Consider the following 17,552-nt stretch of genomic DNA (forward strand, 5'->3'; position numbering starts at 1 on the left):
GGCCTTAATGTGTAGTTGAATCTGCTTCCAAATTCCTATAGTGCTGCCAACCACGAAGCTGTTACTAAAATGTGACTTATTAACTGCAGTGGGGCTATTAAGGAGAGCTGGTAAGGAAATCTTCTTACAAAGCACTCGCTCTATGAGTAACCATGCTGGGCACGAGTCTGAGGTAGAAGATAGGCCTTTTTTTCACCATGCAAGAATGGATAGGTGAGCAGCCCAGTAATACATTTTAATGTCCGGTAGGGCAAAACCACCTGCTTCCTTGGGCTTTGACAAGTGCTTTTTAGTAATTCTGATGGCATTATAATTCAAAATGAAGGGTATAATAATTGAATCCAATTGCTTAAAATATGACAGAGGAATAAAACATGGAATTGACTGGAAAAGATGAAGAAATTGTGGCAGTACAATCATCTTGATTGTGTTAACCCTCCCCACCAAAAAAATTGGAAGGGTTTTCCAAAAGTCAATATTGCGTTTAACCTGCTCAACTCTATTCCACCAATTCACTTGCAAAAGGTCATCTGGGTTTTTTGTAATATTCACACCAAGATAGGAAAAATTATCATGTTATTTTAAAGGGAATGGACCGTAAATACGCTGTATTAACCACTGCAGTGACTGGCATTAGTTCACTCTTATCCCAATTAATAGAGAAACCTGAGAAACTACCAAAATTATTAATTAGAGTCAGAAGGGCGGGTATTGATGTTTGTGGGCTGGAGATATATAAAAGGACATCGTCAGCGTAAATGAAAGGTGATGTTTATGCCCATGCATATCAATAGGGAGATATCAAAGGGTCCTGTCTGATGCTAACAGCCAGTGGCTCAATGATAACTGCAAACAAAAACGGAGAAAGGGGCAGCCTTGACGAGTCCCATGATGAATTGCAAAAGGGGAGGAAATATTCTGATTAGTGATAATAGAAGCAGATGGGTGTGAATAAATGATCTCAATCCATTTAATGAAAGATGGTCCAAATCCAAATTTCTTAAGTGCAAACATCATATATGGCCATTTCACTTGGTCAAACCCACGTTGCGCATCTAATGAAATGACTACAGCCTCTTCTGCATGCTTTGTATATAAAATATTGAAAAGATGACGCAAATTAAAATGCATATGTCTACCTGGCATAAAGCCAATTTGATCTGGATGAATAATAGAACAAATGCATTCTTTTAACCTATTGGCCAGGACTTTCCCAAGAATTTTGGTTTCAATGGGCAGCAGCGAAATGGGGCGATATGATGAAACCACCTTGGGATCACGGCCTGGTTTTGGAATCAGAGAAACACTGGCTTTACATAAAGTGGGTGGCAAGCTGGAAGCTATCCTGGAGTGATTAAACATTCGTAAGAGCAGAGGTGACAATTTTGAACCAAATACTTTGAAGAATTCCATGCTAAAACCATCAGGACCCGCTGCCTTAGTATTGGGGAGTGAAGAGATGACCTTCTTGATCTCATCTAGGCTTATATCAGCATCAAGTGTATTAACTGAATCTGTTGACAGTGTGGGCAGATTCAGATTATCAAAAAATGCATCCATAGCTTCAACATCTGGACCGCCTTGTGATTGGTAAATATTAGCATAGAAATAAACAGAGTACTGAGAATGTAAAACATCTGAAGAACAGTTTTCTTACCGACTGAAAACACAAACGGATCAGCAGCGACTATATCTTCTTTTGATGTTTGTTGCAGAATCCAATTTAAAATTGAAGCTGAGAAAAGCAATATTTATGTTATTAACTTAATACCAGGCCATTCAAAAATTGCATATATAAGCCACTTACTGATGATGGGGCTTACTTTCCCCTCGGTTGAGCTCCCAGTTGCAGTCCATCTGACGTTCAGCTTGAACCCAGTAACGTCCATCTGTCCAGAGTACAGCTTTTGTCTTACTAACAACTGCTGTGCCTATGAATCAATCAGACAGGCAAATGCCTGAGTAAGCAATCTGCTTCTGTTTGACTGGAACCCTGCAGTAAGTTGTGGCATTTTACAAATAAAAGGTGGAACATTTTTCTTCAGACACATATGTTAATTGCGCATATATAAAAGTAGCTGCATGTTATGTTCTATTTCCAAAATTGGATTCAGTGTAATTGAACTTTAGAGGCAAGGGATAAGCTTGTGGCCAAGAATGAAATTTTGCTCAGTGATTTTCAGTCAATTTGTACCTGCAAAGAATGAGAACTCGAACTTATATAGCGTGTTTCATGACTGTGTTTAGCCCAACATGCCCAATGAAATATAGTGGAATTGCAGCCATTGTCATTAATTCCAGAATATTTCGGGCAATTAGTACTGTGAAAATGCCTAGATAATCTTGTCCTTTGAAAGTGGTTCTATCTGAGGGACAAATGTTGGCCAGGAAAACTTCATTGAATAATGTCATAAACTCTCTTTATCCATACTGTGAGGCAGATTAGGCTTGGATTTAACTTCTCTTCAAAGATGGCATCTCTGCGGTGCTGCACTCAATGCTGACATCAGTTATGTTCTGTCATCTGAAGAGCGGGATCTGAATTATAACTTACTAACTCAGAGATGGGATTGTGATAATGGAGCAGCGAGCATATTTTAATACGCTTTATTTGTCCATTCAACTAATGAAAAATCGAACAGTTTGAAAGTTTAAGAGTTTACAGTTGTAAGATTGCACTTGATAACTGATCCAAGTTATTGCTTTAATATTGAGATATGTCAATGTGAAAGTGCGTAATGGGACAATAAATCCCTGGTACACCCAGGGAATACACAGTAAAATTCCAAACAGCTCCGTTTGTCAGGGCACTAAAATATATAGAAGCCATTAATTACACAAACAGTAAAATATAAGTTTTATCCTGTCAAAAGGAATTCTACTAACATCAACATTTACAGCCAACATTAAAGTGATGAAGAATCATATTTTAAGCTATAGCTTCTATAATTAATGAAGTAAAAGTTAAAAACAAGAAATATAGTTTGAACCCATGTAATATCGAAGACATGGTATTTAATCACATGGTAGAAAGTGCATCTGAAGGTAGGACAACATGAAAATAGATGATTACAATTGGTGAGGTTTATTAGAGCTTAAAACTTTGGCTGAAACTACCTTAATAGAAGGGATTTAACAAGAGGGCTGACATTTTGTGATTAGCATGTCTTTAAAAAGCAACTATCATTGAAAGAAGTTAGACATTCTCTTTATTGGGGTGGAAAACTGTAGAAGATAGAAGTCCAAAACAAAATCATAAAATGCTTAAATCATCAGCAGATCAGGCAGCAAAGAAACAGACTCAGTGTTTCAATTCAAGGATCCTCGTTCAGAACTGGAAAAGTGGAAAAACAAATGCATTGTAAATTACAGAGAGAGGTGGGGGAGGAGGTGATGTGGTATGGCTCAGGGAACACAAAGAATATATGTGTTCATAGATCATGGTTGTTAATGTAACAAAGCTTTAATAACTTGTACACACGCAAGGAAGGAAATCTGCAGATGCTGGAATTTCAAGCAACACACATAAAAAATGCTGGTGAACACAGCAGGCCAGGCAGCATCTATAGGAAGAGGTACAGTTGACGTCTCGGCCTGTACCTTTTCTTATAGATGCCGCCTGGCCTGCTGCGTTCACCAGCATTTTAATAACTTGTAGTTTGAATGAAAGATAGAAGTGAGAGAGAAAAGAAAACAAATTGAGATCGAAAGTTGAAGCTACATCTCTGGAGGGAGGGGAAACAAAATTAAAATTCATAAATTCAATATCAACTCCCAAGGGCTGCTGCATATTAAGAATAAAAATTATACTGTCCCAGAATCTTTTGCTTGTCCTTTAATTATCTATCAAAATGACATTTGTTTATTTCTGTCTACAGCATGTAGATACTAATGATGATCATAGAATTTCTGCTATCTGGTAACATTTTTTTCCTTTTTCCAGATAGGTGTATCAGCAGAAGGAAATGGAAAAATCTTAGCCATCATTTGGCAGCAATATTTTAAATAAAATGATTGTAAGATATTTTCAAGGTGTAATAGGAGATAAAGGGAGATAATGTCACTGGTGGTGGAATCCAGGACTAGGAGACCTATGATCTGTTCTTTGCACTTCAGTAACAACCCTCAGTGCAATTAAAGCACACGTGGATAGTATGGTAAATCTGCAGGCAAAGGAACAATGTTGATGTTCTGTCTAATCTGCAACAGTGAAATATAATGCCAATGCATTTTAAACTGTTTAATTGACTGATGGTGTTCATTAAACCAGCAAGGAGGGAAGCAGCTATCTCACATTATAGAAAGAATATGAAATAGAGAGAAAATCAGCTGTACCAGAAGTAAAAGAAATGCAACAGATCAAATGATTGCTTCAAGTATCTAGAAAGTAAATCTAAGGTTGGGTATAAGAGGTAAAAGTTCAATGCATATACTTAATAATAATAAGGATTTCTATTCTAATTAAGTACTGAGTTTCATTCAGGCCGAATGCAGAGAAGCTTGAAGGAGAGAGGCTACAATGAAATGAATATCTGTTATTTGCCAATTATATTTTCCATTCTGTTATTTTAACTATTTCTTTCCAGTTAATCTATAACTGTGTCTTGTATTGGAATAATTTAAAATGATGACTACTTTGTACTTTCACCATTTATATCTGCATTTGGTGTGAGTGGTGAAAAGGGTACTTTGATTAAGACTGTATGCATATTTTGTTTATTATTCTAGTAACTTAAGAAACGTAACTAATCAAATGGTAATATCTTTGAAAAGTTCCTTGGTCATGACTAATTAAAATGAAATATTTCAGAACAAAATCATCTTTCTGAACAAACTTAACAAATTTCACAATGCATGCCGGTGATAATCAACCTGATTCTGATTCTTCTTGCTTCCAGCTTGATGCTGAGGTTATGAAAGTTTGCTGAATACATTTTGAATGCTCTAATCCATTGGTTAGTATGCTATCTATAAACCTGCTTATTCTGCATTTTATTAATTAGATGTGTAGCAGAATTCAGTCAAGTTCCTGTGGCTGCTGCACATTTTCTTCAGGCTTCTTCTGCTTGGAGATAAGATAACTGTTTTTACTCTATTCCGGTATCCAGCAGGCTCATCAGAAAACCCTGAGCTCCACAAACTAGTCAATTTTACCTAAGGTGGTTTGTGAAGAAGAATCTTATGTAATTTCATAATCATGAAAGACAGATCAATATTTTGGAAGTTACCTGCAAGTTTACTCCTGCCTTAGCAAAGAACGCCATCCTATAACAGACCTGAAATATATGTTTTGCTTGAGGTTCACATTTTGGTATTTTTCAACTTCCCAAACATTTTCGTGCCTACAACAGTACTTCTTGCTATTTTCAGCATATGACCCACTAGTTTCTCTGAAGCCCACACTGCAGCATTATACCATGATACTATAATAATTTGATTTTACAGAATTTATGTTTTTTTCCTTCGGTCTTTAAGTTCTTGCATGCATTTGGTGTATTCTTGGAAGAAGATAACACTTCCATATGGAGATTTGAATAAAACAATCACTCCTTAAATGCATGATCAGACAGAATACCCAGTCTGTTATCAGTATTACCTGCACTTCCAGTGAATCCCGTCATCCAAGCTCTTCTTGCATACCGAGGGCCGATATACTCATTCTGAAAAAAATATACAAATCTTTTTCTTAAACATCCTGAGGGATAGTTCAGATTGTTTGTCATTATTGCAACTTTAACCCTGGTTTATGCCAAAATTACAGGGATTATTTGGGCCAGTAACCAATTGCCTGCTGAGTATCTGTAGGAGAACAACATTTTCCTCAAATTATTAAGAAATGATTTGCTTTATTTTAAAAAAACTGTTTTTGTGCTTTTTTACTACTCCTTCATTTATGCTTCATAAGATTCCAATGACTTAAACTAGAATATGTGCAGTGGATAGTGTTGTAATAAATTCCCTAACTTAGATAATTCAACATTGATGGAACTGAAACATGACTCCTTTCAGTTAAAAACATGTCCAGCCAGTAATGTTTTTATACAATATATTAATGATTAAAAGTATGACTAGATTAAAGATAGTGTGTGACAGAGCATCTTCAAGGAGCAGTGCCTCAAAAAGGCAGTGCCCGTCAATAAGGACCCCCATCACCCAGTACGTGGCCTCTTCTCATTGCTACCCTCAGGATGGAGGTACGGAAGTCTGAAGACACACACTCAGTGATACAGGAACAGTTTTTTCCCTTCTGCCATCCGGTTTCTGAATGGACATTGAACCCATGAATACTACTTTATTATTCCTATTTTTGCACTACTTCTTTAATTATTCGATATGTATATATTCAAACTGTAATTCACATCTTTTCTCTATTATTATGTATTGCTTTATACTGCTGCCACAAAGTTGACAAATTTCATGACATATGCTGGTGATATTAAACCATATTCTGAGAAGAACTCTAATCAGTGGTGTCCTGATATCAGACATAATGCCACCTTCTCTCTCGGTATCAGTCAAGCATCCTGCTATTACAGCAAGGCACAAATAGCACAATCCTGTAGTTACAAACAGCGCAGCAGGTCACTGGCCTCTAAATTCCATGAGTTATTATCATATGTTGTCATCAGTGGCAGTCCAATGTCAAGCCATATCAGTGTAGGAAAATATAAAATATGTTTTGCATTTCAAAGAACTTGGTAGCTGAATAGTGTATTTCATTCCTTCAAATTCTTTAAGACAGATAGATATTAATGATCGATCCAAAAAGTGATGCCAGTATGTGACCTTCAGGCTATGTGTCCAAAGTTTATTACAAAGGCAGGATGTACATATCATAAGCCAGTCACATCATTTAAAATTAAACAGACAAATAAATATTTTAAAGAATGGTTTACAAACTCACCAAATGAGGGTCAGTCGCAGGAATCACATACACACTGATGTTTTGTGCATCCATCAAATTGCGGAGAGCATTTAAACGATTTGTGGTATTGACCACTGTGGGAGGCAGATACTAAATACAGAAAAATGCATAATGACCTGATAGTTAAGATGATAACTTTTTTAAAATTTAACAGTATGTAACAAAATTAGTATTCTCTCTATCAAATAAACAATGATGGTCAAGTATATCAGTCTGTAGTATTTTTCATTTATTGAAAGAAAAACTGCTCTGTTAATATTGCAGTCCCTCTACTACTTGACCTGCAGTGGGTATGTCAGGCATCTCATGTGATACAATTTGCACAAGATAATGATCTTAGACAACACACATAAAAGTTGCTGGTGAACGCAGCAGGCCAGGCAGCATCTCTAGGAAGAGGTACAGTCGACGTTTTGGGCTGAGACGCTTCATCAGGACTAACTGAAAGAAGAGCTAGTGAGAGAACATTGACTTCTCAAACTTCCACTAATGCCCCACCTCCCCCTCGTACCCCATCTGTTATTTATTTATATACACACATTCTTTTTCTCTCTTTCCTTTTTCTCTCTCTGTCCCTCTCACTATACCCTTTGCCCATCCTCTGGGCTTCCCCCCCTCCCCCTTTTCTTTCTCCCCAGGCCTCCTGTCCCATGATCCTCTTATATCCCTTTTGCCTATCAACTGTCCAGCTCTTGGCTCCATCCCTCCCCCTCCTGTCTTCTCCTATCATTTTGGATCTCCCCCTCCCCCTCCCACTTTCAAATCTCTCACTAGCTCTTCTTTCAGTTAGTCCTGACGAAGGGTCTCAGCCCGAAATGTCGACTGTACCTCTTCCTCAAGATGCTGCCTGGCTTGCTGCGTTCACCAGCATTTTTTGTGTGTATTGCTTGAATTTCCAGCATCTGCAGATTTCCTTGTGTTTGCGTTTTTCATAGTATCATTTGCTTACTTTGCTGTTACTGGTGTTAGTGCTAAAGATTATGTAATTGATCTCACTCTGACCTAAATGCTGCAATCTTTATGTGTGGGCGTTAGTATTAAATATAACATTAAAGCATCTTAAGAATTTTAGTGTAGTCTAAGGATTCAGACTGAACTTTATGGAAAATATTTGGCTTGCTACATTCACATTCCACATCTCACCCTTTCATTGCTTGCAGTCTATTCCCTCACCCATTCCACCCCCAATACTTCAGACAGGCATTTCTTAAATGGCACAGATTTGCTTTCCAGACAGGATATGAAGTAGCTTTCTCCTGCATGATTGGTTCTCCTAAAATCAACTTCACTTACTTTCTCGAGAAAAAGGAAAGGAAAGAGAGTTTTCTCAGAATTTTGCCACAATATTTCTTCTGTAGCTTTGGGTAGAGTGCAAAACCCTAATCAAGAGCTTTAGATTCAGTTTTAAAATGATGTTGACTAATAATTAAACTGTTTCATTAGTGTTCATATAATATCAGAAAAGGTGAAATGAGAAAGCACAGAATGCGCTTCTCAGGTTGTTACTTGCCATGGGCCTCCTCTCCAGGGAAATGCAATAAAACTCCAGGATATTTATCCATCCTTGAAATACAGCAAATCTACATTTGACTGAAGATAGTAGCCATCATTCCCAACGATACTAGACATACAGGAATGCACATGATTGTGCAGGGACTGGAGGTAAATGAATCGCAAGCAGACAGATAGGTTTCATTTAAATTGGCCGCATGGTCATTCAGGCATCTTGGGCTGAAGGGCTTGTTGCTGTGTTATGCTCTTCCATGTTCTATAGGAAATATGATAACTCAGATATCTCAGGAATTTTCTCAATTTACAACTTTATCCCTTAGGTCACTTACATAACCAGTTTCTAATGTGTCTCTTTTTTCAAAGAGTTAAGTATCTTGGCTACTTACTGGTGGGTTTGCAGTACAATTTCTCACCAGACCTGCATTACTTTTATCTGAATGGAGTGGATGACCGCTTGCCAGCAGAAGTAAACCTAGAAGAAATGACCCGCAGATAGATTAATATTACGAACTGGTTGACCTCAGTGGATTCAAGGATTAGGTGGGATAGAGGTTGTCAAATGTGTTCAGATCAGTTTCCTTAATCAGTGTGTAGAAGTCCCAATAAGCAAATGTGTGATCTGCTACTAGAGAATGAGACAGGGCAGCTGACATAAGTTTGTGTAGGGGAACACTTTGAATCTAGTAATCACAATACCATTATTTTTAAACTAAATATGGAAAGAAGGTAGATTCACAAATTGAGATTCTAAACTGGAGAAAGGCTGATTTTGATGGTATGAGAAAGGATCTAGCAAGAGTGGATTGGGACAGGTTGTTTTCTGGCAAAGGTGTGCTTGGTAAGTGGGAGGCCTTCAAAAGCAAAATTTTGAGAATACGAAGTTTGTGTGTGCCTGTCAGACTTCAGAGGTAAAGTGTAAGGCACCTTGGTTTTCACAAGGTAGTGAGGCCCTGTTTAAGAAAAAAAGGAGGCACATATTAGGAACAAATGAGGTGCTTATGAAGTATAACAAAAATGCAAGAGAACACTTACGAAATAAATCAAGAGGAATAAAAGAAGGCATGAGGTTGCTCTTGTAGATCAGGTGAAGGAAAATCCTAAGGGATTCTACAGATATGTTAGAGCAAAAGGATTGTAAAGAACAAAAATGATCCCTTGGAAGATCAGAATGGTAATCCATGTGTGCAGCCAAAAGAGGTGGGGGAGATCTTAAATAATTTTTTGCATCTATATTTACTCAGGAGACAGACAGAGTCTATAAAGGTGAGACAAAGTGGCATCAACTTCATGGACCCCATACAGATTACAGAGGAGAAGGTGTTTGTTGACTTGAGGCAAATCAGGGTGGATAAATCCCCAAGGCCTGACTAGGTGTTATGTTGGACCCTATGGGAGACAAATGCAGAAATTGTTGGGGCCCTAGCAGAGATAGTTAAATCATCCTTAACAACAGAAGGGGTACCAGAGGATATGAGGATAGCCAGTGTTGTTCTGCTGTTTAAGAAAGGCTTTAAAAATAAACTGGGAAATTATAGGCCAGTGAGTCTGACATCACTAGCGGGAAAGAAATTGGGAGGTGTTCTAAGGGACCAGATATGTAATTACTTGTATTGACGTGGACTGATTAAAGACAGTCAGCATGATAGGTCATGTGTAAATGTGTAACCAATCTTATAGTGCAAAGTTCAAAAGTTCAAAGTGCATTTATTATCAAAGTATGTATACATTATACAACCTTGAGATTCGCCTCCTAATAGGCAGCCATGAAACAAAGGCACCAAAGTAGAAACTCGATATGTATATATGTGTGTGTGTGTGTGCGCGCGTGTGTGTGCGAGTGTGTGTGTGTGTGTGTGTGTGTGTGTGTGTGTGTGTGTGTGTGTGTGTGTATATATAAAAGACTATCTAATGTGCAGAGAATAAAAACTACTTCATGCCCATAAAAAAAAGAATAAAATAACCCATAAAAACGAAGACGGTTGAACATCTAATGTGGTGAAAAAAAACATCATGCAGACAGTAACTGCAAGCAGATAGCATTTCTGAACTGAAGTCCACGAGAGAGTCCCATAGTTCATTGCAGAGTCAAGTAAACACTGTGGAGCAGCAATCTGAACTGGCCCCCACTTTGCCTCAGGACCCCTACATCCTGACCTTTTCAATGTGGCCAGGCACTTAACTCTTTGTCCGAACATCAGGTTCTGCTGCATCAAGCAGCAATCTGAACTGGCCCGTACATCACCTTGGGCCTCAATACCCTGACCTTTTCAATCTGGCCTGACGCTTAAATCTCCATCCAAGTTTTTTGAGGAAATTACCAGGCCAAGCAGTTGATGTTGTCAACGTGGACTTAGCAAGGCACTTGACAAGCTCCTGCATTGGAGCTTGATGAAGACGGTTCAGTTGCTCGGCATTCAAGAAGAGCTTGTGTCACAGAGCTAATGTAAACATTTCCTGAGTTGTATGCTGCCTGTCATTATAATTGGGAGGTGTTCTCCTTGGGGAAGCCTAGCATATGGCTCCTGCTGTTGAAAATCACCACTTAGTGACTTCTCACCCTTGTCTTCATCCCCTTGCTCCCGGTCACGTGGTTATTCACCCTGGTCCTCGTGCTGCCTCACCCGCTGGTCCTCTCTTTGGTCAGTTAATGTAAGGAATGGCTGAGTTTGTCTGATTGTCAATTGCAGCAGTACAGGGTGTCCACTACAAAGAAAGACACCCTGGGTGTACAGCGCTGCCAGACTGGAGCAGGCAGAGTCATCTCATTCATGGCCACCTCACTGTGGCATCCATTTATCTCCCGTATTATTGTAGAGTTTCTCAGCTGGTGCTTTTGGACCTCCAAGTAGAAGGGTCAGCCACATGAGTCCTTGCTCCCCATCCTCCAGCATCTGAGAAATAAAACACAACTTTACCTGGTAAGTGAGCTGCTAGACTTTCTTTGACTACAAGTACCTCGGGTCAAGAATGATGAGTTCGGAGAAGGACATAAAGATACAGAAGGCACTGGCCTGGAGGGCTATGAACGACATGAAGGAAATCTGGAAGTCGAACCTGACCAGGGGCTTAAAAAGAGGATTTTCATAGCAGTCATAGAGTCCATTCTCACGTACGGATGCGAGATGTGGACACTCACCAAGACTATGCGAAAGTCTCTCGATGGTTGCTATACACGAATGCTCCGGATGGCTCTTGACATGAGTTGACAACAGCACATGATGAGCGTCGAACTCTATAACAACCTACCGATGCTCACCACTAAAATTGAGGCGAGAAGACTGCAACTAGCGGGCACTGTCTACGCCACCCCGAGCTACCTGCCAGCCTAGTCATCATATGGGAGCCCAAGCACGGGAGGATGAACCCTGAGCGCCCTCCCAAGACTATGGTCAACACGCTCCTAGAAGACAGTGGCGCAGCTAATGTAAATGAACTGAACAGACTGATGAGGGAGAGGGAGAAGTGGAGAGTCCGTCATCGTGCCCGACGCCGGCTCCCTAGGCCTGTGTCGACGTAGTAGTAGTAGTAGAGCTGCTCGACTTAGAATTGACCATAAGAAAGCAAAGTCTAGCAGCTCATTTACCAGATAAATTTGTCTTTCATTTATCAGACACTGATAAATTAATCATTAGAAAGATCCTGTGATGATCTACCACTAACTGGACATTTTAAAAACGTATTCCTTTCCACCTGAAGAATATACACAAATTGTGTTTTATTTTGGTAATAAAACAATGTTGCAGATCACCATAATGTTGCCTGTGAAAGTTGTATAAAAAAAGAGTACATCAAATACTGTTGGCTGAATTTCTCTGTGTATTGCTATGTTGACACTGATATTGGTGGTTCCAGCCTGACTTTTCCATTTGATATGTTGCAAGTTCTTCACATTGTTGTAATACAACGCGGCTAGTGTGATGTTTGCAGGCCATGATAAATTGTCTATATACTCCATAGGTAACCTCTCACTGCTACGGGCAGAAGTTCTCACTTGCCTCAAAAAAGCAACAATTATACCAGTGCCAAAGAAGAATAATGTGGGCTGCCTTAATGATTATCGCCCGGTAGCCCTCACATCGACAGTGATGAAATGCTTTGGGAGGTTGGTCATGATTAGACTGAACTTCTGCCTCAGCAAGGACATGGACACATTGCAATTTGCCTATTGCCACAATAGGTCAACGGCAGATGCAATCTCAATGATTCTCCACACGGCTTTAGACCACCTAGACAACACAAATACCTATGTCAGAATGCTGTTCATGGACTATAGCTCAGCATTTATTACCATCATTCCCACAATCCTGATTGAGAAGTTGCAGAACCTGGCCCTCTGTAACTCCCTCTGCATTTGGATCCTTGACTTTCTAACTGGAAGACGACAGTCTGTGCAGATCGGTGATAATATCTCCTCCTCACTGATGATCAACACTGGTGCACCTCAGGGGTGTGTGCTTAGCCCACTGCTCTACTCCCTGTATACACATGACTGTGTGGCTAAGCATAGCTCAAATACCATCTACAAATTTGCTGACAATACAACCATTGTCGGTAGAATCTCAGGAGGTGACGAGAGGGCGCACAGGAGTGAGATATGTCAACTAGTGTAGTGGTGCTGCAGCAACAACTTGGCAATCAAAGTTAGTAAGACCAAGGAGCTGATTGTGGACTTCAGGAAGGGTAAGATGAAGGAACACATGCCAATTCTCATAGAGGGATCAGAAGTGGGGAGAGTGAGCAGCTTCAAGTTCCTGGATGTCAAGATCTTTGAGGATCTAACCTGGTCCCAACATATTGATGTAGTCATAAAGAGGGCAAGACAGCAGCTATATTTTATTAGGAGTTTAAAGAGACTTGGCTTGTCAACAAAAACACTCAAAAACTTCTATAGATGTACCGTGGAGAGCATTCTGACAGGCTGCATCACTGTCTGGTATGGAGGGGCTACTGCACAGGACTGAAAGAAGCTGCAGAAGGTTGTAAACCTAGTCAGCTCCACTCTGGGCACCAGCCTAAAAAGTACCCAGGGCATCTTTAGGGAGCTATGTCTCAGAAAGGCAGCGTCCATTATAAAGGACCTCCAGCACCCAGGCATGCCCTTTTCTCACCGTTACCATCAGGTAGGAGATACAGAAGCCTGAAGGCACACACTCAGTGATTCAGGAACACCTTTTTCCCCTCTACCATCCGATTCCTAAATGGACATTGATGCTTTGGACACTACCTCACTTTTTTTTAATATACAGTATTTCTGTTTTTGCACATTTAAAAAAATCTATTCAATATACATAATTGATTTACTTGTTTATTTATTATGTTTTATTTTATTTATTTATTTTTTCTCTCTCTCAGCTAGATTATGTCTTGCATTGAACTGCTGCTGCTAAGTTAACAAATTTCACGTCACATGCCGGTGATAATGAACCTGATTCTGATTCTGATCCTGAATGAATTTACTGATGGACCTTCAACTGCAAGGCACTTTCTGAAAAAAAAAATCTTTTTCTAGATAGATTTCTAAACTATAGTCAATTTATAGTTTGTTCAGAAGACAGTCTGAGTTTGCAGCAGCCCTTAAGGAAAGTTTATTTATGTAAAACATACCAACAGAAGGAAGAAAAAATTAGCTAAAATTTAAATCAGTAGAGATTGCAAACAACATCATTATTCTTAGGTACAGCAAGTATAATTTTATACTTGAATTTCTCTTCCTAGTTGTACAAACTGCTATCATTATAGAGTTAACATCTAATCAGTACATTGCCCTGCTTAAGGTTAAAGATCAGAATATTTCATTGGTCATATATTATCAGACAGGATATGAAGTGATGATGATCTGTGAATCATTTACCAGTTTAATCAAATCCAATAATGTATTTTATTGTCTTTTGGTTGTTTTATTTAATGGCTTGGCAGAGTTTTAGTAAAGCATTATGCAGCATTTTACATATTAAGAACATAAACTTGTTCAAGGGTATTGAAATTCATGGTGTCAAGTTCAGGCCAATGTGTAGGATCAGAGAGCAGATTTTAATTCTTTTACTTCACACATCAATATATTCCATAAAACAGTAATAAACCAGGCAAGTCTTTACATTTCTTTTATATTTCTTTCAGATATTCAGGTATATTAACATTTTACAATGTTTTCCTATCTTCCAGTATTTGAATGTTCTTCCTCACTATCACTTAAGGTTAGTTTCATAAACTCTGGTGCCAAATGCTTAATCTTCTACAATGATGAAGGTTAGAAAATTGAATAGAGTTTGTGAGAAGTCCCAACTAAACATCACATGATGGATGAAATGCTTTGATCTTGTGTCTCCTGTTTCTATTTATGTGTTCATTGGGATGTGTGTATCTCCAACATGTCCATCCCTAAAGGCCCTGAGAAGATGAGCCAACTTTTTCAACCATGATTGTCCTTCAAATGAAAGAACACTATGAGACTGACAGGAAGGAATTCTATGTTTAATATCTATTAGTATTAAAACAATGTTATACATTTCCAAATCCAAATGATGTGTGAAATGAAGGGTCCTGAATGGAATGGTGTGCACAGATGCCTGCTGCCCTTGCTCTTTTTTGGGATAGAGATCAGTAGACAAGGCAAGTAACTACGCTACAGATAATTGAATCAATAATGGAAAATTAAAAGTCCTTCAGTATTCACCAAGAAAAGACCATGGAAAATACAAGAGTCCAATGCCTAATCTGCAAATGTGATGGAATTACCAGAGAAATGTACACTGCTACCTCTGATTGTTTGATTCATCTATCTAAATGTACAATGGGGTTGTACATCTTCAACAGTTGTGTAAAAGATGAAGAATTTGGATAAAACCCGGTTCCAATCCTTACCATGTAAAGTATTAAACAAAAGGAATGTTCAAGTTGCTAAATACAACTCAAAACCTAGTTTATCCAGAGTTTGAGCCACTAGCAGTACATATAAAGGATGTACTACAGTAAATCACCAAATTTCCTCTTAAAGTTCTCCCAATCCCATTACATTTATCACCAAGGTGATTATCAATATTCTGGATTTCCAAAGCACATACCACCTTGACCAACAGCAGAGAAATAATCATTGAATCATCAACATCATAGAATCACAGAAGTTACAATGCCAAAAGAAGACAAATCAACCCATCACATTTGTGTCAGTAAGAAAAAAACTCTTAAACACATCCCATCTTCCAACATTTTCTCTGTGTCACTGCTCTTCAAGTACCCATTCAAGTATTAATTAAATATCCTAAGGGTTTCTCATCTCCACATTAATCCTTTTTCCTTAATTCATTTTTCCTGATTCATTTTACTCTTAATTCATTTTTCCTGATTTCATTTCCCTACCAAGGGAAATAGACCTTTTCTATTTACTCATCATAATTCTATATACCTTGATTAAGTCTGCTCTTAACTTCCTCTGTTCCAAAGAAAACTCTCCAAGTTTAACCAATCTTTCCTTACAGCTACAATTTTCCAGTCTCAGCATTAACTCTGCAAATCACTTCTACATCCTCTCTACATGTCTTGTGCAAAACAGTAATGACCAGGATTTCGTGCAATATTCAGGCTGCAGTTTAACCAGCACATCTTCTAGAAAGAAACTTTCTTCCTTTGGATTTAAGGTCTCAGCTGTTAAAGGACAGAATCTCTCTGGATTTTTAACAGTCTGGTTTACCTGCCTTAGTATCTCAAGCAATTTAGGACAAACCCAACAACACTGAGATTCCATCAGCACAGGAATTCATAAAGATGCCCACTGTCTACCCAGAATGGGAAGCAGATACAGCCATTCAAGTGTATGGCTCATCTACAGCCATGACAAGAATAACTTTATTTGAGATGAATGACACACGTTCTGATTCCTCAAAATGTTTCCATCTATTCGAATATCCAACATTCATTAAGTAGCAAGTGCTCAACTACACCTAAATAATGTCTATTGGGAACCAGCTGAAATAGCTGGAGTTATGGGCTTGGGTGTCACAGTTGTGGACATTTATGTATTGAAATATCTCAATGTATAAATTTCTGGATAGGTTGGTCTCATTGACGGGTCCTGGCTAGGTTTTTTCCATTGAGGCGGGTAAAAGATGGTTGGATAAAGGAATCATAGTTCAAAAAAGATGTGGAACATCTAGTCAAGAGGAAGAAAGAATAACACTTAAGGTTTGGGAAGCAAGGATCAAACAGGGCTCTTGAGAGTTACACAGATGCTAGGAAGGAGCATAAGCACTCACTTAGCAAAACTAGAAGGGCATATGAGAAGGCCTTGGTGAGTAGGATTTAGGAAAACCCCAAGGCATTCTACATGTACGTGAAGAACAGGAGGATAACTAGAGTGAGGGTATGAATGCTGAGGGATAAAAGAGGAAACATGTGCCTTGGATTGAAGGGGGGGGGGTCATTAATGAATGCTTTGCTTTAATATTCACTGGAGAAAGTGAAATAGACAAATGTGAGGTCAGTATAAAACTGGCTGACATGCTGGAACATGTCGACATTAAGAAAGGGGATGTACTGGAAGTTTTGAAGAGCATTAGGATAGATACATTCCTGGGGCTGGATGGGATAAACGCTAGGTTACTATGAGAAGTGAAGGAAGAGATTGATGTGCCTTTGGTGCTGATCTTTGTGTCCTCACTGACCACAGGGCTAGAGACAGAGGATTGGAGGGTGGAAAATATTATTTCTTTGTTCAAGAATAGCAATAGGTGTAACCCTGGGAATAAAAATCCAGTGAGATTTATGTCAGTGGTGGGCAAACTATTAGAGAGGATTCTTAGAAACTGGATTTATAAACATTTGGAGAACCATAGTCTGATTAGAGATATTCAGCATGGCTTTGTCTCATGCCTCATGAACCTGACAATTCTTTGGGGAAATGACAAAACATATCACTGAAGGCAGAGCAATAGATGGGGTATATATGGGTTTTAGTAAACCATTTGACAAGGTTCTCATGGTAGGCTCATACAGAGAGCCATGAGGCATGGGATCCAGGGAAACTTGGCAACTTGGATTTAGAATTAGTTTGCCCACAGAAAGCAGAGTGTGGCAGTAGATGGAGGATATTCCACAGAGATCTGTTCTGGCACATTGTGAT

At 38.8% G+C, this 17,552-nt stretch overlaps 1 protein-coding gene across 2 annotated transcripts in view; it reads right to left on the reverse strand.

Moving 5' to 3' along the window:
- The window catches only part of xpnpep2 (X-prolyl aminopeptidase (aminopeptidase P) 2, membrane-bound), a 96,866-nt gene that overhangs the window by 63,221 nt on the left and 16,093 nt on the right, over positions 1 to 17,552 (reverse strand). For both annotated transcript variants that reach the window (XM_072271279.1, XM_072271278.1), the window contains 5 exons: positions 8,824 to 8,909; positions 6,905 to 7,015; positions 5,597 to 5,660; positions 1,824 to 1,931; positions 1,658 to 1,735 (listed from right to left, as the gene is read on the reverse strand). In XM_072271279.1, coding sequence (XP_072127380.1) covers positions 1,658 to 1,735; positions 1,824 to 1,931; positions 5,597 to 5,660; positions 6,905 to 7,015; positions 8,824 to 8,909 — 447 coding nt within the window. The remainder of the gene's footprint in view (positions 1 to 1,657; positions 1,736 to 1,823; positions 1,932 to 5,596; positions 5,661 to 6,904; positions 7,016 to 8,823; positions 8,910 to 17,552) is intronic.

Source organism: Mobula birostris, chromosome 10 (genome assembly GCF_030028105.1).
Source record: "Mobula birostris isolate sMobBir1 chromosome 10, sMobBir1.hap1, whole genome shotgun sequence".
Classification (NCBI taxonomy): domain Eukaryota; kingdom Metazoa; phylum Chordata; class Chondrichthyes; order Myliobatiformes; family Myliobatidae; genus Mobula; species Mobula birostris.